Genomic DNA, 22602 nt, shown 5'->3' with positions numbered 1-22602 from the left:
TTCGATTACTAGTATATATATTCAGCTTGAATATTGCTAAGTGGCATTAAACAAACGTATGTAACTGAAATACAGTAAACTACGGTTATAACGAACACGCTTATAACGAACTGACGGATATAACGAACTAACTTTTTAGTCCCGACTATTTGCTGTAGTTGTAACGAACTGAAAATAGTAGTCCCTTTGAGTTCGTTATAACCGTAGTTTACTGTACTGTACAAGGCAGCGTTATGACTTAACTGACTCCCACCTCGAACTATTCTGTTGTCCTTTCACAGGCAATAAACCTCCACACAAGTGCCAGAAAACTCTACTCTATGGGACACATGACAAACTTGGTGTCCGGTGATGTTTCGACTATTGCTGCCAAATTCTCAAACATGATCTTCATATTGTTCACACCTATCGACATCGTTGTCATCTTCCTGCAACTGTTTTACCTCCTGGGTCCTGCGGCAGGGCTCGGGTTCCTCGTCGTCCTCATCCTTGTGCCCATCAACATGCATATATCAGACAAAATCACCGACCTTTTTGCAAAGAACGCTAAACACAAAGATGAGAAGATGAAACTTCTCAACGAGGTCTTGACAGGGATGAAGGTAATGTTGGATCTGAGTGTATTTACCTGTTTGTAAAGTTGTCAACATTGTGTTAAGGCATATAGGAACATATTTGTTCACAAATTTATTTGAGGAACATTTCAAGGTGACTTTTACAGCGCTTTCTTTGTTTATGGTATAGTGTTTCGCAAAAACTATTCATTGTTTTAGTTAAACTTTAACTGTTGGAATTTGAAGGTATATGCTTATTAATATAGAAATATTTCAAATTTTGTTCTTTGAAATATGTTAACGTTAATTTATGTTTATATACATGTAGTTAACGTTAATTACATATTTAATATGGAAATATAGAGACCACGCTTGTGTTCCTATCATCATTTCCAAATTAGGCTTAAAGCGAACCATCTTGCATGATATACAACTTCTACACTAAGATTCGAACCTGTAGCGGATGTTTTCGCAACGAAAGCTGAAGTTACTTTTTGGAAGACTTTAGAGTAACCTATATAGCGTGATGGTAGCGTGACGATGATGACAACCTAAGAATAGTATGCAGTTGGTCATTTGATATTATTACGGAAAGAATATGATATTGAGCAATATGACAAGGTAATTTCACACTCTAAATGAAACCCTGCAGGGGCGGCCGGGTAGCCTAGTGGTTAAAGCGTTCGCTCGTCATGCCAAAGACCCGGGTTCGATTCCCGACATGGGTACAATGTGTGAAGCCCATTTCTGGTGTCCCCCGCCGTGATGTTGCTGGAATATTGCTAAAAGCGGCGTAAAACCATACTCACTCACTCACTCTTAACCTGCAGGTGCTGAAACTTAATGCATGGGAGCCATGTTTCGGGGCCAAGTTGTCGGCCTGTCGGGAGAGGGAGATGGACGTCCTGACACGCATGACGTATTACAGGGCTCTGCATATCTTCAGCTGGAACACAGCGCCCTATCTGGTGTGTGGAGGATACAAACTAAACAGGAGTGCCACAGAAATATCTGTCAACTGTGCACCGATTCACAACAATTCACCGATTCACATAAACTCAAAAGAGAGCACAATTTGCAAAATAACATTTTAAAGCTGATTACCTAAAACCAAAAGCCCCACGCCCTACGTTTGATGCCCCTGAAAATGCAGAAGGTTCTAAATGTTAGGTGCACATATTTTTTAGAAAACCTTTCTTTTTTAGTTAATGATTCGTTTAAGCTGTCCCCCTGATAGATCGGTGTTTTACACTGCAAGTATTCTTTGTTAGTGTTCAACTTAGGTGACAGAAACCTTTCCGGCAAATATGTGTCGTTCTCCCATAGTTGCTGTCAGTTACGGCTCACTCACGATATACGGCTCTGGCAAGGTGACAAGGTCCAATTGCCCTGGAGGCGGTTGTCCATGTGAGACTCGCCTCTGACTTAACAACTGACATGTCATCATATCAACAAGCAAACACATTTACTATCGGGATATTTCTGGGACTTCTGTCTCCAGGGTTTTTCTTACAATCATTTTGCAACCTCGATGAGCCAGCAAGGGCCATTTCCGTCCGTATCTTCATTTCTCCGTGCACCTCCATGCCGAAATAATCAAACTAAACATCGCACCAACATATTGAAACACGCAGCTGTAATTACGACGACATAGAACCCAAAATGTAATGTGAATTTTGCTATGCTGAAAAACATACATGTATAAAGCTATTGGTTTTCAGGAACCGGGATAAAGTGAAGGTGTATATTTTGGCTTATACTGTTAATTAGAAAAATATCTGGTTATGCAGCTCAGAGCTCCAGATAAGCTGCGTATCTGCGTAAAATACGCATCAGAAATGCAGAAATACGCAGTAAAATAATATCCAAGCGTATCAAATACGCCACGAACTTTACAGATACGCTACAAAAATAAAATTTGTGCGTATATTCAAAATATTGTGAAGTAACCCTGCGTATTCGATTGGCAAATCAGCAACTTATTTTGAAATTATAGACGGGCATTCCGTCAACCTTGCCAAACTCCACAGTTACACCATGATCATTTGCCATCACACTTTCTTGTGGAAGTATCGTGGTATTTTTGTGTCCTATAGAGCTCTCGAATCCACACAACACCAGTTTGCAGGGACTAGATGAATAGTGTTTTTAAATATTTAACTTAAATACCCACATGTGTAAAAACTAGTGGGTAACAGAAATTTGAATACCCAGATGGAATAGCTTTTACGCAGTGATTTGAAAATGCATGGGTAAAATACCAACAACACCAAAAGCTTATCTGGAGCTCTGCAGCTGTAGCTGAAGAACAATATCTGGTCTCAAAACAACACGCCCCCAACCCGAATATCAAATAGTCAGTCCATAAAGTGAAGGTCCGTGAGTGTATGGAAGATCTTCTCAAATAGTCATTACATTCCTTCATCCTGATACAGACGTGATGTGTTCCTTCAAACATAAGTGGGGCGGTCGGGTAGCCAAGTGGTTAAAGCGTTCGCTCGTCACGCCAAAGACCCGGGTTCGATTCCCGACATGGGTACAATGTGTGAAGCCCATTTCTGGTGTCCCCCGCCGTGATATTGCTGGACTATTGCTAAAAGCGGCGTAAAACCATACTCACTCTCTCACTCACTCAAATATAAGTGGTTCAAAACCATTTTTACAGTGTATTTCAGATTCCCATAATCCCAATATTTTGTACATTTATCTGTTAGTCCTTCAAGATGTTTATGTATATAAGGATAAATATATTCAGTTCCATTTGTATTTCGTCAGCGAATTGAGCGTATCCATGCAAATTCTGTATGTAATTCAAAACCACCTGCCTCAGCTGTGGAACTCATTGGTTATTATCCCAATGGCCCTTGTCATTCTGGACCGCCTCCGTGGTCTAGTGGTAGAGCGTCCGCCCGGAGAGCGGAAGGTCCGGGGTTCGATCCCCGGCCGCGTCATACAAAAAGACGTTAAAAGATGGAATTTGTTGCTGCCCTGTCTGGCGCTCGGCATTGAGGGGCTAAAACAAGGACTGGTCGGCTCGGAGTCAGTATACTGTGTCTGAGTGGGGTATTCATGTTAAACTGCGGCATGGTATCTCAGTGACCTAGCACTATAAATCGGCATCAGTCCGGACTAGTACAAGCAGCCACACACCCACACGTACATGCACGTCGCTATATAAGTGCAATAATCTTGGACGCGACATTAAACCCCATTTCACCTCACCTCACCTCACCCTTGTCATTCTAGCATGTGATAGAGTGTACAGCTTGGGTCACATTTGACTTTACTTTGAACAACCTTTAACCAACGCTTGGGCTTGGTGTGGTGAACCTGGAACACACTGTTAAAGGCGGTGTAACTCACTCTTCACATACTCGATGGGACATTGCTTTTAGGTGCCAAATAATAAAGTTGACATCATGTCTTCTTATTTCTAACTGCCAATCATATGCCTCACGTGCTTTTCACAAATTATTTCAGATTTCAATGGTGATATTCACGGGGTATTTCCTCCTTGACGATGACCCAATATTTACAGCCAGGACCGCGTTTTCCGTCATATCTGCACTCAATCTTCTTCGGCTTGCTATTAACCAGGCCCCGGATATAATGAACGATATTCACAGTGTAAGTGAAATCCCTTATCCTTCTTTCTCTTCCACGGGATGTATACTTTTTGGGGGGCTACGGGGGTGCTACCACTATTTAAGCCCAATGGTACATTTTCGAGACTAATTATTTTAATTTTTAGACGTTTTATATTTAATTTAATGGACGGTGAGTTACACTGGATATTTATTCAATTTCTTACTCTAATTGAGTAGAATTTAGAACTGTCGGTTTGTGTTTTATTATTTATGTGAAGAGAATTTCGTGGATGTAATGACGTTACATTTCGTGATTAATACCACTTTTAATAATCTGACGAAACAAATATGAATATTGTTACTTACGTGTGTTTCTATATATCTTCATTTCAGATTAATCTTTCAATCAAAAGAATAGAAACCTTCTTGTGTGAGAGTGACTTCAAGTCTGTCAGAGGTGGCGATACAGAATCAAGCGGTAAAAACCCTGGTGTACTATTTGTCTAGGGAGTACATCTCTCAAGCAGAGTTGCAGTTTCATCGCAGAGTCGAGCAAGAATCAGATAATCTTGGGTTCGAATCCAAGATTCGCACTGATTATAATTCATGGTCTGTTAGAACCATACGCTTGGTCATGTCACACCTCTGTACCAGCATCACTTTGGGCTTATCTCCCACATGAGGTGAGGTGAGGTGAAATGGGGTTTAACGTCGCGTCCAAGATTATTGCACTTATATAGCGACGTGCATGTACGTGTGTGTGTTTGTGTGGCTGCTTGTATTAGTCCGGACTGATGCCGATTTATAGTGCTAGCTCACTGAGATACCATGCCGCAGTTTAACATGAAAACCCCACTCAGACACAGTATACTGACTCCGAGCCGACCAGTCCTTGTTTATAACCCCTTAATGCCGAGCGCCAGACAGGGTAACACCAAGTATCATCTTTTCACGTCTTTTGGTTTGACGCGGTCGGGGATCGAACCCCGGACCTTCCCCTCACCGGGCGGACGCTCTACCACTAGACCACGGAGGCGGTTGTCCCACATGAAGCGGTCAGGTCGTGGTATAACTGAAATTCTCTCTATGTGGCGTTGATCCTAACTCACTCAAGTGGGTGGGTGCGGTTTTATCAATATTCCAGCAATGTCAGGGCGGAGGACACCAGAAATGGGTATCACACCTTGTACCAATGAAGAGCCTTGAAATAAAGCAGGTGATAGTAGTTTACCCAAAGTATCGTACAGGGTATGGTGGGATTCGAACTTACAATCTGTTACACATGTTTCGTATTGTCTCCTTTATACCAGAAAGAAAGACTTCCATTTTTCTTGTTTTACTTTGTATAGAATGTATATTCTTATTTGCTAAGAATACAAACACAGTGGGTAATATTATTAGAGGTTAGATATTTCGCAAGCATACAATTAAAATTCGCAGTGATCCTTTCACTGGGTAAATAATTTGTCATTTGTTTGAACATGTATGGAGGCTTAAGTTTTATCATTTTTTTCATTTGTCAACCATTTGGACATTGCTCATTAATATTCTTGCTATCATTACAGATGCCGCAATCGAGATTACAAACGGCCATTTCACCTGGGATTCAAATACAGCACAAACGTTAAGCAAGTATGTTATTTATAAAAAAAAAAAATTTCAACAAACAACCTTTCTTGACATTTTATTCTATCTTTGAAAGATATCTGTAAATACGTACACAAACACGTTTGACCAATATGAACACAGATATATGAATTTCTTGCCAGTGTGAACCTGAGCATCCCCGAGGGGAGTCTGGTGGCTGTGGTCGGGCATGTGGGGGCGGGCAAATCTTCACTGGTAGCAGCAGTGCTGGGGGAGATCCAGAAGGTTAAAGGTCATCTCAGTGTCCAGGTATGCTAAAGAAATAAACGCTCAAACAAAGTATTTTCATCAAAATACGTAGAACACGTAGTATCTTCTCAATGCTCAGGTATGTTCATTTGCTAAAGCTATAAGCGCTATGCTAAAAAAAGGGTTAACAAAATCAAACATCTTCAGTACGGTCTCTTATAACCCACTGTGACATTTCTGTAAAATAATTTACCAAATATATGTACACATCTTGGGTTTCCATTCTTTTCATGACAAGATAAAATGATAGAATAACGTTTATCCACCGTGCAGGGTCGTGTAGCCTATGTGCCCCAACAAGCCTGGATCCAGAACGACACCTTGCAGAACAACATCCTGTTTGGGAAACCCATGAACAGGCAGCTGTATAAAACAGTGATCCAGGCATGTGCCCTACAGCCTGATATAGATATGCTATCTGCTGGAGATCTCACGGAGATCGGGGAAAGAGTGAGTAGTCATGTTGTTTACACGAGGAGAAAGATTGTGAAGGCAAATATACATTCTTTTTAAAATGATATAAGGATTTCTCCAATGCTTCAACCAGGAAGGGTAACATATATTGGCACATATTTTAAGCAATGGGCTAGTGTTCATTTAATTTATTTTTTACTAATGTGATTAACATTGCAATATAATACAAATTAAACTGGCCCATGTGCATTTTAAGGTATCAAACATTCTGCTGTATAAATCACGATATTATGACAGTAACTCCGTGTCAGAACATACGCTTGTGCCTTGCTTGTTAAGAAAATATAATATATATTGTCAATAAATGATACCAGTAAGATGAGCTATTTACACTTGAAATACAAGTATTGCAGAAAACATGCTACACTTTTCGCAAACACTTGGTGTCATCACTGATTTTCAGTGATCCACTCCAATGAAATAGGTTTCTTCTGATAATCGAGACTGGTTATTCTCTGTCGTAGACGGGTTTTATTGCATAATGATTGATATGTTCGGTTTACTGTACTAAAATAAATAGTGTGGGAGTTTTCAGAAGTATCTGGTGAAGAAAGGTAGGTATACTACTCAAAAGAAGTTAAGGATCACTTGATTCTTTCATATTACTATAGTTAATCTCTCATGTCATGACAGATTAACTTTACCATTATGAAAGAATCGGGTGATCCTTAACTTCTTTTGAGTAGTATACATCGTTTTAAATAAGGCATACATTTTCCATAGTGGCACTGTATATTTAGAATTAATAACCAACTACGTATGTAGCATGGTTACAAATGAAAGTGACCTATTTATAAAGTGATAATCTATAAACTAAAGTCATCATTATATCCACGTAAGTATTGGACAGAGTGACATAGTTCCTGTCTCCATGGATATCAAAATCATTTTTCATTTGTGTATTATGTTTACCTTGCAAAAGGCTATCAACATTTATTGTTGAATTCTCCAGTTAGAGATATATGCCACTTGTTACATACAGTCAAGGTATACTGAAGAGGTCTATTTAAAATACATCATCAGGTATAGGACCCATTTGTACATGTATGGTAATGCAGATATCATACAATTAATAAAGATTTCAATACATCTATCTGTACATCGTCTTCTTCAAAATTGCTCTTAATTTCGTTGTTCTCTTCAGCATAAGAATATTAACAGAACAGAACAGATATTTATTCATGAAAAAGACTTGGGCTTCGGCCCCTCGTCTAACAGATACAACAAAAATATATATATTGACAATGGAGGTAGGACACTATTTCATATTTACTGTAAGCAGGATTTAATATATTTAGAGATGTATAACAGTTGTGTTTTACAACACAACTGTGCTGTTTATCACGAAAGAGGCAAAGGTGTCCAGACTTGATACATTCTATTGGAAAGAAAATTTCAGTTGGTTATGTGTTCATCGAAGAGATGATTATATGATAAATGCCCTTTATCAGTAGACAGTGAGTGTGTGAGTGAGTTTGGTTTTACGCCGCTTTTAGCAATATAACAGCAATATCACGGCGACGGACACCAGAAATGGGCTTCACACATTGTACCCATCTTAGGAATCGAACTCGGGTCTTCGGCGTGACGAGCGAACGCTTTAACCACAAGGCTACCCGACCGCCCCCAAATCAAGACAGAAGCAGAGAGTATTTACAGCCAGATCTGTCAACAACATTGTCTTCTGTATTGTATTTGTTTCCTATCTTGTCTTCAGGGTATCAACTTGAGTGGAGGACAGAAGCAGAGAGTGTCTCTAGCCAGAGCTGTCTACAATGATGCTGACATCTATCTGCTGGATGATCCACTCAGTGCTGTCGACAGTCATGTGGGGAAACACATCTTTGAAAAAGTCATTAAAGGGATACTTAGGAATAAAGTGAGATTATGAAAAATATTTGTACCAGTTGTTTGAAAATTCGTGTTTACATGACTTCACATTGTGTGATTGTGTTATGATAATGTGGAGTTCTTGAACCTTAACATTATGATATTTTGTTAGAGGATTTAAATAAGAGTGATGAGACGAGGACTGTGTACAACGCACAGGTCACAAATCTGGTGACGTAAAGCAATGTTGGGCACGGATAGGTGGTGGATGGGTAACGTTTAGCTTGCCTCAGTCCTAACCCACTCTGAAGCACATGATACATATGGTGTCTATTTGGCAAGTGACCTTGTTCGAAATATGCCTCTGTTCACTCAGCAGTAAATGGGTACCCGGTGGGGTGAGATCGGAATGTTACTGCTAACCTACGACCCAGGCAGATGAGAATGGGTTTTTTCACACTGCTCCATTGCCGGGGGTAAATACTATCGTGTATCCAAGGACCTATCCAAGTTGGAAGTCAGGCGCTTTGTAAATGCCTGATATTGACACGGCTTACACATTAGAATACATAGTACCAGCATCACTACTTTCATTTTGACATATGATTGCAGGTCGTGGTGTTGGTAACCCACAATCTGCGTTACCTACCTGGCGTTGACAACATCGTGGTTGTGGGGGACGGCACAGTTGCAGAGACGGGGTCGTTCCGCGACCTCCTCAACAGTGACGGTGTGTTCACACGTGTGCTGCGATCCTACCTGGTGGATTATGAGGACAACCGAACATGTATGGAAGGTGAATAGAGAATAATGAAAAAAATTTAAAAAATTCTACGTGTATATATACTTGTCAAGCAGAATGTATTGGTATGTCATCACAAAGGACCCATTCACGAACGAACACCAATGAATCTCTTTAAAGACTGCACCAAGTGTTAGCTAAACAGAAGAGTTCTCCCTGCCCCTGCCGTGAGAGTCAAGTATATGTGATGTTCTTAAGGACTGAAATGTCAAATCCGTATGTTATTCTGATGAACCACGACCCTGCTTGTTTAATCAGCGGATGGGCAGGTTTCACCACGTAATCCCATAGATTAAACAACTGTTTTCGTTGAGGAGCTGTGAAGTCTTTTAACAGCAAATTATTGTTTAAAAACAAATTTATAAAGTTTTATGTATTATTTTATTATTTTATGTTTTGTAAGATAATATCGCATATTATAACAAAAAAGGTAACTAAATCATGTCTATGTTACTTGCATAAAACCTAAACCTAAATGTTGTTGGAACTTTTGCTGTTTCTAGGATGACAGTAACACACGTTTCCTGATTTGCAACAATGAGACAATGGAATGAGATATAATTTTAATCCACTGGCATACTTTACACCGCTATTTATTTCTTCTCTTAAGCCCAATTGAATCTGTTTCGTCGGATAATCGAGACTGGTTACTCTCTGGCATTGATGTTTTATGTATACATGTGAACACGAATAGTTCATGAGTCTATGTTAATTTAATAACTTTATTTTTTTACGTTTTACGTTGATTTACATTTTCATCGCAGATTTTGAATCTGAAGGTAACATCAATCTAGATTCAGACCTAAAGTCGAAGTTGAAAAGATTGGACAGGTTGGTAAAACTGTTTATATGTGTGATATAGAATCATAGTCTGCAGCAAATATTTATTCGGCCACATTTTACATGTATTACACAACTGGGTGCCGTTGTACAAAGCGATCTTAGTGCTAAGATGATCATACTCCCGTACCTTAACATAAACTTACGACAGTCTTAGCGCTAAGGTTGTTTTGTACAACCGTCCCTGGTCAATTGTCAGGAGGATTCAAATGTACATCTACCATAATCGACGTCTCACCGCCCACCAACTCCAGCGTTCGTTACCTCTAGTGCGGTATGTTCTACGTGTATGTGGGGCGGTCGGGTAGCCAAGTGGTAAAAGCGTTCGCTCGTCACGCCAAAGACCCGGGTTCGATTCCCGACATGGGTACAATGTGTGAAGCCCATTTCTGGTGTCCCCCGCCGTGATATGGCTGGAATATTGCTAAAAGCAGCGTAAAACCATACTCACTCACTCACTCTCTGTGTATGTTTCCTTTCAAGTGAAGATCTATCTGAAAACCAACACTTCAGACGTCAGACTTCCAAGATTTCCAGACAAGGCTCCAGACATCTGTCAACTTCGTCTGAAGACAAACCAGAGACTAATGGTCGTTATGTGAAGGAAGAAGAAATCACTGAACCAGATGCCAAGGTATGTAATGAACACTTATCGACGACGGACTGTAAAATATCGAGTTTGGACCAGCCATTCCAGTGATTGATATTAAAAACTTCGATCCGCGCAATTGGGATACGATGACATACAATCAACTAATGCACGGAGTCTGACCATGCGATCCATTTAGTTGCCTCCTACGACAAGCATTGGTTGCTTTGGATCTATAGTCCCTCCCAGAATCTCCCCGGGTCAGTATTTCCTGTTTATGTTGACAAATTGATATCACTTCATGTTGTAATAGCGCAAAGGAAATCTGTTAACGCCAGTTGTAAGTAAGGATGCGGTGGAGTAGCCGTATGGTTAAGGCTCAAGCTCGTTACACCCAAGTCAAGGTTCGATTCCCCACATGGACACAGTGTGAGGATTCCTGCAGTGAAATTTCTGGAACATTGCTGAAAGAAGCTCAGAAACCATACTCACTCACCTTAGCGTGATACCATACTCATGCTTTGTTGACTTATAGCTCAACTGAGGCTGAAAGCGGCTCAAAACCATACTCACTCACCTCAGCGTGATACCATCCCCATGTTTTGTTGACTTATAGCTCAACTGAGGCTGAAAGCGCCTCAAAACCATACTCACTCACCTCAGCGTGATACCATCCCCATGCTTTGTTGACTTATAGCTCAACTGAGGCTGAAAGCGGCTCAAAACCATACTCACTCACCTCAGCGTGATACCATCCCCATGCTTTGTTGACTTATAGCTCAACTGAGGCTGAAAGCGGCTCAAAACCATACTCACTCACCTCAGCGTGATACCATACCCATGCTTTGTGGACTAATAGCTCAACTGAGGTTATTGTGTACTTCTATGAAGCGATTATTACGTCGCATAGTTACTGGAATTTGTCGATATGTTATGACTTTATACAACATAAGAAGCTGCCTTTGACATCAAAACCCCATATGAGCATCACTAGAACATGGTAACTTCTGATTACTAGCTGCGTGTGTTTCTGTTTCAAGAATAGAAATTGGGTATCCCGTTACATGTTGTGTGTTCCCTATATAGGATATTTACGATGCAAAAACCACAACATGGGTGATAATCTTTTCGTCAAAAAATAATATCATTCTTTAAAAAATGACATCATTTCACTCACTGAAGTAACTTTTAGGAACTGCATATGAATACCATGCCAGGTTAAACACGTCATAAATTGGCACATGATTTGAAACCATGTTTATGTACAGAAACATCTACAAATTGATGAAACACCTCTCTGAAACTTATGGGGATGTAACGACAAACATTTATCAGACATTACAGACAATCACATCGATGCGTGGAGCTTATTCAAAGATACAGTAAACTACGGATATAACGAACACGCTTATAACAAACTGACCAATACAACGAACTTATTTTTTAGTCCCGGCCATTTGTTGTATGTATGCTGTATATATGCTTATAACGAACTACGGTTATAACAAACTAAAATTAGTGGTCCCTTTGAGTTCGTTGTAACCGTAGTTTACTGTACCTGCTAAGATTCTTCATTTGGATATTTATCAGATTGTGATACGCAGTTTATCGGATTGATTTACAGCATCGCAAACACTATGTATCCAGCATTGATATTTTAAATATTCAAATGGTGCATCTCGAGTCATGGAACTATGACGTCACATGTGATGCGTTCATGAGCATCGGTTTACACAACATAACAGTATGTTCGTTTGTGCATCAAATCAATCTTATATCTCTTGAATATGAGCAATTCTTCATAAGTTAACCAACATATATGGTATTCGCGTTCCTTTGCAGGAGAAGTGGTCAATGCTTCGGAAGTACATCTACGCTTACGGCGAGTGGAACTTAGTGTTTCTGCTTGTGTTTTATGCCATGTACTACATCTCATGGGTGGGAGCCAACTTGATGCTTGTAAGATGGACAAATGACCCTCGTCTCCAACACGTCAACGACAGTAACCGCAGCGTTTTGGATAGAGACGTTGTGTGGAGGACAAACATGATCTACCTCAGCATCTACAGCTCTCTCGGAGTTGCATTGTGTAAGTGAGTGAGTACTGTGAGTGAGTTAGTTGGCTTTTACGCCGCTTTTAGCAATTTGCCAGGCGAGGACATCCGAAACGGGCCCGAAATGGGCTTCACTCTTTGTACCCCTTATGGGGAACTGAACCCGGACCTTCATCCAGATGGGCAAACGCTTTAACCACCAGGCCACCTCTCCGCCGGATGTGTACCATGAAAGAGTGAGTGAGTGAGTTGGGTTTTAACGCCGCTTTTAACAGTATTCCAGTTTTATCACGGCGTGTCAGCTTAATGTGGGAGGAAACCCGAAGTGATGCAGGTCTCAGACGTTTACCACTTCGGTGAAACCCACGAGCACGGGTATGGTGCTGACAAACCAAGAAACATAATCGAGGCAAACCGGGAGTCGAACCCACAATCATTCTGGCGTGCCCAAGGGATGCTACTCTGCACAGCGAATCGCGGCGCCTTATACGACTAGGCCACTCGTGCCCCACCATGAAAGAACATGATAGAACCTAATATTACAACCCAAAATGCAAGAGGCTGCAGTTATTGCGTGATACTAGAGGTAATGTAACGGTCAATAACTATAACTATAAGAGCTATAATTCCAGAAAAGTGCAAGGAACTAGGTAACTAGAATATATTACCCTAAACTTGGAGCTATAGCTATTACAGTGAACTACGTAAGTCAGCAATTACAGGTCACTACATATATATAGGCCTTTACAGGTGATCAAAGCATTCCCGGGAAATTGGGGCTTCATAAGCTCTGGGAATACGGTATAAGGATCTGTACCGAAACGTCGCCTTTATAGTAAATAATGAAATTGTTATCCATAAATAATTTCTACTTTGCCAACCAAAGTAGGTTCATATGTCAAAACGCCTCCGCCCCTACCCCGCCACACATACTCACTTCACATCACCCAAAATGGATATCCAACAGTCCAACACACATTGTTCATATGTGTCTGAAAGCCATATTGTCGCCTTCATATTTCAGCCGTCTTTATTCTTCTTTACGCCTACATGATGTCCCGTGGCGTCGTGCGTGCCTCCAAAGATCTCCACAGTAAGATGCTGACGAATATTCTGAAGTCACCAATGGAATTCTTCGACACAACTCCAGTTGGCAGAATAACCAATCGTTTCTCACATGACATGAAGGTCATTGACGACGAGATGCCCATGTGTCTGGAGTTCTGGCTTGACGGCATGGTCAACGTTGTGACGTCAATGATCGTGGTGGTGTACAGCACGCCACAGACGGTGTTAGTTCTCATTCCTGTCGTGTGCGTCTACAGGTCACTGCATGTATGTATTCTGCAATGTCATGTCTTTTTCAAACCAGAATTCCTTGAAACATTAGTAGTACTCTATCTTCTAAGCTACTTAATGACTTGCTTTCATCCTTTGATAATACGTGACTTGTGAAGATCCGGGGTAGAATAAGTCTGCAGCAACCCATGCTTGCCGTAAAAGGCGACTATGCTTGTCGTAAGAGGCATCTAACGGGATGGGGTGGTCAGGCTCGCTGACTTGGTTTATGCATGTCATCGATACCAGTTGTATGGAACGATGCTCATGATATTAATCACTGGATTGTCTGGTCCAGACTCGATTATTTACAAACCGCCGTCATATAGCTGGAATATTGCTGAGTGCGGCGTTAAAAAACACATCCAACCAACCAATGATAATACGTCATCTTCAAGTTACTGCAGAGGGGATTATTTCCTAGCCATCTGCACAAAGCGACCGTAGCAACGACTCATGTATCGGGCGGGTGGCTCAGTGTTACGTCGCTTTGATAAGTATTTCAGTTAATCACTGCATGTTTGGTATATATGGAAGGGGAGCCCGCAGTGAATATCACTCTGGTGAAGCCAATGAGGACGTGCATCTGGGATTTCGACCAACAGTTGTTGGTTTCGGGCACCTGATGGACACTGTACGCAACTCTGGCATTCCGACCACATGAATACTGTAGCTTCCATTCTGTAACATAGACCGACAATAACCGTGGGGGTAAGATGTGGTTAGGCAATTTGACGTCATTGAACTCCGACCAGTTTCACGAATACCTGTTGCACTGTATTTTTTATTTGTTCCTAAAGGACGTTCTTTTATATGTCCTTTCACCAGCGTACGAATATTGACACCACTGAAGTGATGAGTATGTCATTACACAGTGATGGGCCCCCATGTTTTCCTCTTTGGTAAAGCCTACGAGCATATGTATGATGCTAACATACAACGAATCACATTCAGGGCGAATATGGGATTCGAACCATCAATCATTGGATTCTGGGACCATACATGCACAGCTCGGAACTGCGAATCCCGATGCCTCAATCGACTGGAGACTCGTTCCTCACAAATATTCCTACTCCCAGCTGTAAGATGCAGCTATTACAAGAGGGACATTGACGTCTTTGAATGCTGACCTGTTTCACGAATACCTGTTGCTATCACTGTACTTTATTAGTTATTACCAAAGTAGGTTTTTGAAATTTTCCTTTCACCTTTTCTCTTTTTTGTAACAGACATACACATGTTGACACCACGTGATAAGGATGGCATTATTCATCCTACTGTTGCCTGCCCCAGGCCATTACAATGTACTTGTTGTATTCATAGAGTGAGTGAGTGACTGACTGTTGACACGCTTAGTTCCGATTCACTTACAGAAATATTACAACACTGCCAAAATCCGACTCAGCAGATTAACGGTAACGGCGAAGTCTCCCATGGAGAGCCACTTCACTGAGTCCGTCATGGGGGCAGAGATCATTCGTGCTTTTGGTGATCAACAAAGGTTTGCTAACAAGATGCAAGATACCATTGACCATTATCACAAAATGAGAATCTGTGGGAGAGTCGCTTACAGGTAAGTGAGACTATTGTTTTCAGTCAGTGCTTCAATACATTCATTTCCTTTCTCTCAGAGGGAGGAGCCACAATATTTCTGTTAACCTGAACGCATTAATTTTCAAAAAGTCCAGTACGTCCAGTGAATTATTGGTTTGGGGGTAAATCTGAGAATTAACCTTTCTCCGTGACTTTGATTAAAGTGACAAACGTTGAGGACCTGTATCACATCAGAGTTTCCAAGCCATATTGCCATGATGTAACTGGGGGCGGTCGGGTAGCCTAGTGGTTAAAGCGTTCGATCGTCACGCCGAAGACCCGGGTTCGATTCCCGACATGGGTACAATATGTGAAGCCGATTTCTTGTGTCCCCCGCCTTGATATTGCTGGAATATTGCTAAAAGCGGTGTAAAACCATACTCACTCACTCACTGATGTAACTGAAATAATGTTCAAAGCAGCGATAAGCCTAGCAACCACCAACCTTTACCGCATCCGTGGTCAAGTGGTAGAGCGTAACCCGGAGAGCGGAAGGTCGGGGTTCGATCCCCGGACGCGTCATACCAAAAGGCGTTTAAAGATGGTACTTGTTGTTACCCTGCCTGGCGCCCGGAATTTAAGGAGTAAAACAAGGACTGGTGGGCTCGGAGTCAGTATACTTTGTGTGAGTGGGGTAATCATGTTAAACTGCGACATGGTATCTCGGTGGGCTGGCACTATTAAATGGGCACATACACGTCGCTGTATAAGTGCAATAATCTTAAACGCGACGTTAAACCCCATTTTACTTCACATCCATCCACCTGCCCCCTGTCATAGATCCTGTACTTCAACAGTTGGGAAACTATTCATTTTTCCAAAGCTATATGGTATGTGTTGTGTAGATGGATTGGGGTCCAGATGATCGGCATTGGTAATGCACTATGTGGAGCCTCCTGTCTACTGAGGAGTTTTACGAAAGGAGCCACATCAGCAGCCATGATGGGTCTGGGGACTACATTCTCATTACAGGTAGTACAAAACAACATGGACAAGGTATAAGAATAAAACACCATAAGAACACCCGAAGTGATCAAGAGTGTCAAGAAAATAATTTGTTTTTGTATCAAGAACAAAAAATCCCAACCACCTACACCAACCTGAATATTAAATGGTCTGCCCCCAGTTCTGAAATCTTACCCGTTTTAAAAACTATGTTTTTCAGTTGAAAGGGGACATGAGATGGCTTATGAGCTTGCAGAGTGACCTGGAAACCAATTTAATATCAATGGAGAGAATCACACAGTATATTCACAGTCCTAATGAGGTATGTCCACACACTCATGGTCCTCAGAAAGTATAAAAAGCTACTTGAGTTGCGATTACTGAGTTCAAAGCTGTAGTTGCTCAGTGAAGAATAAAGAAGTGCTATTTTGTCAGGAATATGCTTACGAAGAGCCACTTAGTATCCTTAACACAAAAATTCAAAGAAATTTAATGCCCCTTTGACAGGATTCGTGGAGGAAGAATGCTTCTCAGCTTCCACGGAACTGGCCGGAAAGAGGCAGGCTGGAGTTCCACAACTACAGCCTCCGATACAGTCGGGGCGGGGACCTGGTGCTGAGGAACATCTCATTTACCGTACATGGAGGGGAGAAGGTGGGTGGAACGTCTCATTTACTGTACATGAAGGGGAGAAGGTAGGTGGAACGTCTCATTTACTGTATATGGAGGGGAGAAGTTAGGTGAAAATTTAATGTCTCATTTACTGTACATGGAGGGGAGAAGGTGGGTGGGACGTCTCATTTACTGTACATGGAGGGGAGAAGGTGGATGGAATGTCTCATTTACTGTACATGGAGGGGAGAAGGTGGGTGGAACGTCTCATTTACTGTACATGGAGGGGAGAAGGTGGATGGAACGTCTCATTTACTGTAAATGGAGGGGAGAAGGTGGGTGGGACGTCTCATTTACTGTACATGGAGGGGAGAAGGTGGATGGAACGTCTCATTTACTGTAAATGGAGGGGAGAAGGTGGGTGGGACGTCTCATTTACTGTACATGGAGGGGAGAAGGTGGGTGGGACATCTCATTTACTGTACATGGAGGGGAGAAGGTGGGTGGAACGTCTCATTTACTGTACATGGAGGGGAGAAGGTGGGTGGAACGTCTCATTTACTGTAAATGGAGGGGAGAAGGTGGTTGGGACGTCTCATTTACTGTAAATGGAGGGGAGAAGGTGGGTGGAATGTCTCATTGACTGTACATGGAAGGTAGAAGGTAGGTGAAATGTCTCATTTACTGTACATGGAGGGGAGAAGGTAGATGGGACGTCTTATTTACTGTACATGGAGGGGAGAAGGTGGGTGGGACATCTCATTTACTGTACATGGAGAGGAGAAAGTGGGTGGAATGTCTCATTTACTGTACATGGAGGGGAGAAAGTGGGTGGGACGTCTCATTTACTTTACATGGAGGGGAGAAGGTGGGTGGAACGTCTCATTTACTGTACATGGAGGGGAAAAGGTAGGTGGATTGTCTCATTTACTGTACATGGAGCAGGGAAAGTGGGTGGAAGATCTTATTTACTGTAAATGGAGGGGAGAAGGTGGGTGGAACGTCTCATTTACTGTACATGGAGGGGAGAAGGTAGATGGAATGTCTCATTTACTGTACATGAAGGGGAGAAGGTGGGTGGAACGTCTCATTTGCTGTACATGGAGGGGAAAAAGTAGGTGAAATGTCTCATTTACTTATATGGAGGGGAGAAGGTAGATGGACTGTCTCATTTACTGTACATGGAGGGGAGAAGGTGGGTGGAATGTCTCATTTACTGTACATGGAGGGGAGAAGGTAGATGGAACGTCTCATTTACTGTACATGGAGGGGAGAGGGTAGGTGAAATGTCTCATTTACTGTACATGAAGGGGAGAAGGTAGGTGAAATGTCTCATTTGCTGAACTTATGCTATTTCCATTCACATACTGTTGCATTATTGTTATCTGTCATATGTCCAGGTCGGTGTTGTTGGCAGAACAGGAGCGGGTAAATCCTCCCTGATGCTCTCCCTTTTCCGTCTGGTGAAGCCAGCAGAGGGCGCTATTGTCATAGACGGTGTAGACATTGCTGACATCGGACTTCATGATCTCAGGGAGAAACTTGCTATCATACCACAGGTAGTATCTGTCTTATCAGCATATCCGCATGGTATTGATATCAGTAACTTGCATAGCAACATCTTCTTCAGAAACAGCTCTCATTGATTTCTCATCGACTTCTCTATCTGATTTGAATATACCAAATCGAGACAAATGACAAGTTAGGAAATTATCAATTTGCAACCCAAATTGTATTTTCGTTAATATTTCTCCATGCTATCTTCTTTTAGGACCCTGTGTTGTTTACGGGTCCGTTAAGGCTGAACCTTGACCCTCAAGACCTGTACTCGGACCAGGACATCTGGTCGGCCTTGGACCACACCCACATCCGCCAGTTTGTCGAGTCCTTGCCTGACCTATTGCAGAGTGACTGTGGAGAGGGAGGAACCAACTTCAGGTAGGCCCTAATGATTATGTGTAGGACGCATTAAGCTTTCCTAATTGTTCCGTTACAACCTGTCGTTGTCACTGAACGTTAATGTGCAGACCAAGGTCGCCAACATTATATATGATCCTTGGTTTGCTCTTTCTGTTATTTTTAGGTAACAGTCTTTGTGCTCTCCTATTCCTGAAATTCCATTATCTCACACACACACACACACACACACACACACACACACACACACACACACACATATATGTATATATACCACTCAGAAGAAGTTAAGGATCACCCGATTCTTTCATAATGGTAAAGTTAATCTGTCATGACATGAGAGATTAACTATAGTAATATGAAAGAATCAGGTGATCCTTAACTTCTTTTGAGTAGTATATAATCAGTTTCCCACACACGTTGCCATGGCGTCATAATCTAGGGTGTTGTCTCTTGTTATATGATCACTTATGCTTACATCGTTTCCCAGTGCGTGGATCGATTACCATGATGTCAGTCACTGGATTGCCTGGTCCAGACTCAATTATTTACAGACTGCCGTCATATTGCTGGAATATATCTGAGTGTGGCGTTAAAAACAACAAACAAACAACAAGAATGTGTGTAATTGGAGAATTATTTCCCACACTTTGGCGTTGTGGGTTGTTTTCAAAAGGCAATTGTAAAGTTTCTTGGACTCCACAACAAGACAACCGTCTCGCACCGCATTGTCACTATAAAAGGTTTCGTGATTATCTATTTATTATACAAATATTTATTACTCTGGTGTCTGTTGAGGTGATGGTTAGCAACTACAGCAATCATCTCGTGAAATGACTTTATCTTTTTAACGATTTACAAAGTATACAAGCAGTTGTACACCCTGAAGGTAAATAAAAGCACCTTGATGAAATATAACACATCTTTCTAGTTCTCTTCTGTTTTGACCCAGTCAAACTACTTTTGAAACAGTTGATGACTGTTCATGACTAATTTATTTATTAGTGTCGGGCAACGTCAACTATTCTGTATGAGCAGAACGCTCTTGAAGAAATCCAAGATCCTTGTTCTGGACGAAGCTACAGCAGCCGTTGATATGGAAACAGATGACCTGATCCAGCAGACCATCAGGTCAGAGTTCAAGGACTGCACGGTGCTGACCATCGCCCACAGACTCAACACGGTCATGGATTACGACAGGTGAGGTGAAATTGTAGATATTGCTGAATGTGCTAAGGAAAGTATGTAAATGAAGTGTATGAAATAGTTGTGATATGTGTCATTTTCGAGTTACCAAAGTCAAAAAGGGCGACAACTAGATCTTCGAATGAAGCAGTCAATCTCCTTGTCCATGCTCTTGTTGTAGTGATTACACATTGGATGTATTTCACGGTAATGATTAACACAGTACACAAGTGTATTATTATGGAATAAGACTGTTAGTTTGGAAGTAAGATGAGGGGATAGGGGTTTAACATTGCGATGAAGGTTATTTCATTCATATAGGGACGTGCAAGCATGTGAGGGCACGGCTTCTTGTGCTAGTCTGGACTAATGTCGTTTTTTATGTCCATTGAGATACCGTGTTGCAGTATAACATTGAGGTCCCATTCACACATGATGATGACACCGAGCTGGCCAGTCATTGTCCTTTATCCCTTTAATGCCAATCTTCCCGAGGCAAGAGAGTTAATTGTCTTTAAAAGTCCAGTTACCACCCTTGCCGAACTAGCCTGGAATTCCTGGGCTCGATCGTAGCGTCATCAGTGGCTATTACCAGTTATTTCCCTTCTAAGCCTCTCCTATGGACCAATCAGATTCCACCTCTCGTATCACTTGCATTTCCTTCAAACAAAATGGCGGCGCCAAGTCAGGACGATCTGCTCGATAATCAAGATCTATATTGTGATCAAGCGGGTCTTACATCGCGAAATGCATCAAATCACGTGAGCAGCTTGATTGAAAACATGACAAGATTTTGAAAATATCTGTTGACAACGTGTCTGCAGTGCACATGCTTCGCAAATCCTGCAATCGACCGAAATCTGCATGACAGTTTACGAACCGGATTTCGATTTCGTTGTGCGATATTGATTGGACTATGCAGACTCGTTAGTCCATCCAAATTGTAACTCCATTATACCAGTCTAGTTCGGCAAGGGTGGAAACTGGACTTTTATAGTCAGTTAACTCACTTGCCTCGGGAAGATGTTTAATGCCGAGCGCGAGGCAGATTAAAAACAAGTCCAATCTGTTGATGTCTTTTGACCGGGCAGGGAATCGAACCATCAACCATACGCTCTCCGGGCACACGCTCTCTTCTCGACACCACTGAGACGGTCTTGGATGGAAGAAAAGGAAATGGTAGAAACATGTAACTTTGAAATTAATCTTTCAGGATCCTGGTCCTGGACAACGGTTGTGTATGTGAGTTTGAGACACCCTCCTCCCTGTTGCAACAGCCTGACAGCATCTTTTACAGCATGGCCAAAGCTGCTTGGTTGACCTCCTAGTACAAAACCTTTGGGCTTTATACACTGTATGTTGATTAAATCTAACATGCATCTTTCAGGATCCTGGTCCTGGACAACGGTTGTGTATGTGAGTTTGACACACCCTCCTCCCTGCTGCAACAGCCTGACAGCATCTTCTACAACATGGCCAAAGCTGCAGGGTTGATCTCGTAATGTTCAGAGAGTTGACAGAATGTGTATGTTGCAAAGAAGAGATTGTTTTAGATACAGTACGGTACTCTGTCAGTGTTTGACGTGATAGACCGTACATCATTCTATATATTAGCTCTGAATGTGTATGGTTATTGTATAATAATACTTGGAAAGAATTAAATCATCACTTTATGTTATCAATCTTTATGGTCCTTCATGATGTAGACATACATGAAACTACAAATACAAATTTACGTTTTGTTTCCGAGAATTCTTGGACAATACTGGTATTCCAATCATTTTTCACACAGTCCAATAATGGTTATCCCAGCATTGTAATGTCATGATTATGTCATTCGAAATCAGTAACACAAATATAGCACATGTCATCATTGCCAATAAATACATTCTGGAATTCCATCTACGTGTTTTGTTGGCATATACTTTTTAATAACAAGCATCTGCTAATGGTTTTCGCCATTTTAATGGACACAGTTATAATTATATGTTATGTTTTGAGTGAGCCCACTGGTACCCAATTTTATTATAACATAAGCAATAATGCAGATACCAAATCAGTCGAAGCCACCTATGATGCTGCGCCTTTAAACTGATCCAGTAAGTCACTAGATAGCACGATAACCTCCAATATTGAATGTTATCTGTACCCGTCCCCAAGTCAAGTTTCATAACACCAGAGCTCCGTTGTCATCGTTGAAAATTAATATGAAAAAAAGCATATTGAGGAGTAGGCACAGTTGATCACCATAACAATGATGAAGTAAAATCATTAAAACTGATAAGTTACTTTACTGATTTAGAAAACACCCAGTTATAATAACCATATAGCCAAGGAAGTGCAAAATTGGAAAGGCATAATTTAGACACCACCGCTGTCAAGGCAG

General features: G+C 41.5%; 1 protein-coding gene across 2 annotated transcripts in view; it reads left to right on the top strand.

The window, feature by feature from the left end:
- The window catches only part of LOC124122995 (multidrug resistance-associated protein 1-like), a 29783-nt gene extending 7181 nt beyond the window's left edge, over window positions 1-22602 (top strand). The window contains exons 6-26 of one of the 2 annotated variants that reach the window (XM_046486219.2): window positions 282-602; window positions 1385-1522; window positions 4035-4181; window positions 4535-4619; window positions 5707-5773; window positions 5911-6037; window positions 6311-6487; window positions 8229-8390; window positions 8954-9137; window positions 9908-9974; window positions 10467-10617; window positions 12415-12661; window positions 13651-13961; window positions 15338-15537; window positions 16403-16529; window positions 16723-16824; window positions 17010-17156; window positions 18515-18673; window positions 18886-19052; window positions 20037-20231; window positions 21604-22602. In XM_046486219.2, the coding sequence (XP_046342175.2) occupies window positions 282-602; window positions 1385-1522; window positions 4035-4181; window positions 4535-4619; window positions 5707-5773; window positions 5911-6037; window positions 6311-6487; window positions 8229-8390; window positions 8954-9137; window positions 9908-9974; window positions 10467-10617; window positions 12415-12661; window positions 13651-13961; window positions 15338-15537; window positions 16403-16529; window positions 16723-16824; window positions 17010-17156; window positions 18515-18673; window positions 18886-19052; window positions 20037-20231; window positions 21604-21718 (3396 nt within the window). In that variant the 3' untranslated portion in view covers window positions 21719-22602. Of the gene's footprint in view, window positions 1-281; window positions 603-1384; window positions 1523-4034; window positions 4182-4534; window positions 4620-5706; window positions 5774-5910; window positions 6038-6310; window positions 6488-8228; window positions 8391-8953; window positions 9138-9907; window positions 9975-10466; window positions 10618-12414; window positions 12662-13650; window positions 13962-15337; window positions 15538-16402; window positions 16530-16722; window positions 16825-17009; window positions 17157-18514; window positions 18674-18885; window positions 19053-20036; window positions 20232-21429; window positions 21560-21603 lie in introns of those variants that run through there. The other variant, XM_046486220.2, reaches the window with a different exon arrangement.

This window comes from Haliotis rufescens, unplaced genomic scaffold, assembly GCF_023055435.1.
Source record: "Haliotis rufescens isolate VD_foot unplaced genomic scaffold, xgHalRufe1.0.p SCAF_5, whole genome shotgun sequence".
Taxonomy (NCBI): Eukaryota; Metazoa; Mollusca; class Gastropoda; order Lepetellida; family Haliotidae; genus Haliotis; species Haliotis rufescens.
The sequence above is the reverse complement of the archived record's forward strand: the minus strand, read 5'-3'. Positions and strand labels throughout refer to the sequence as shown.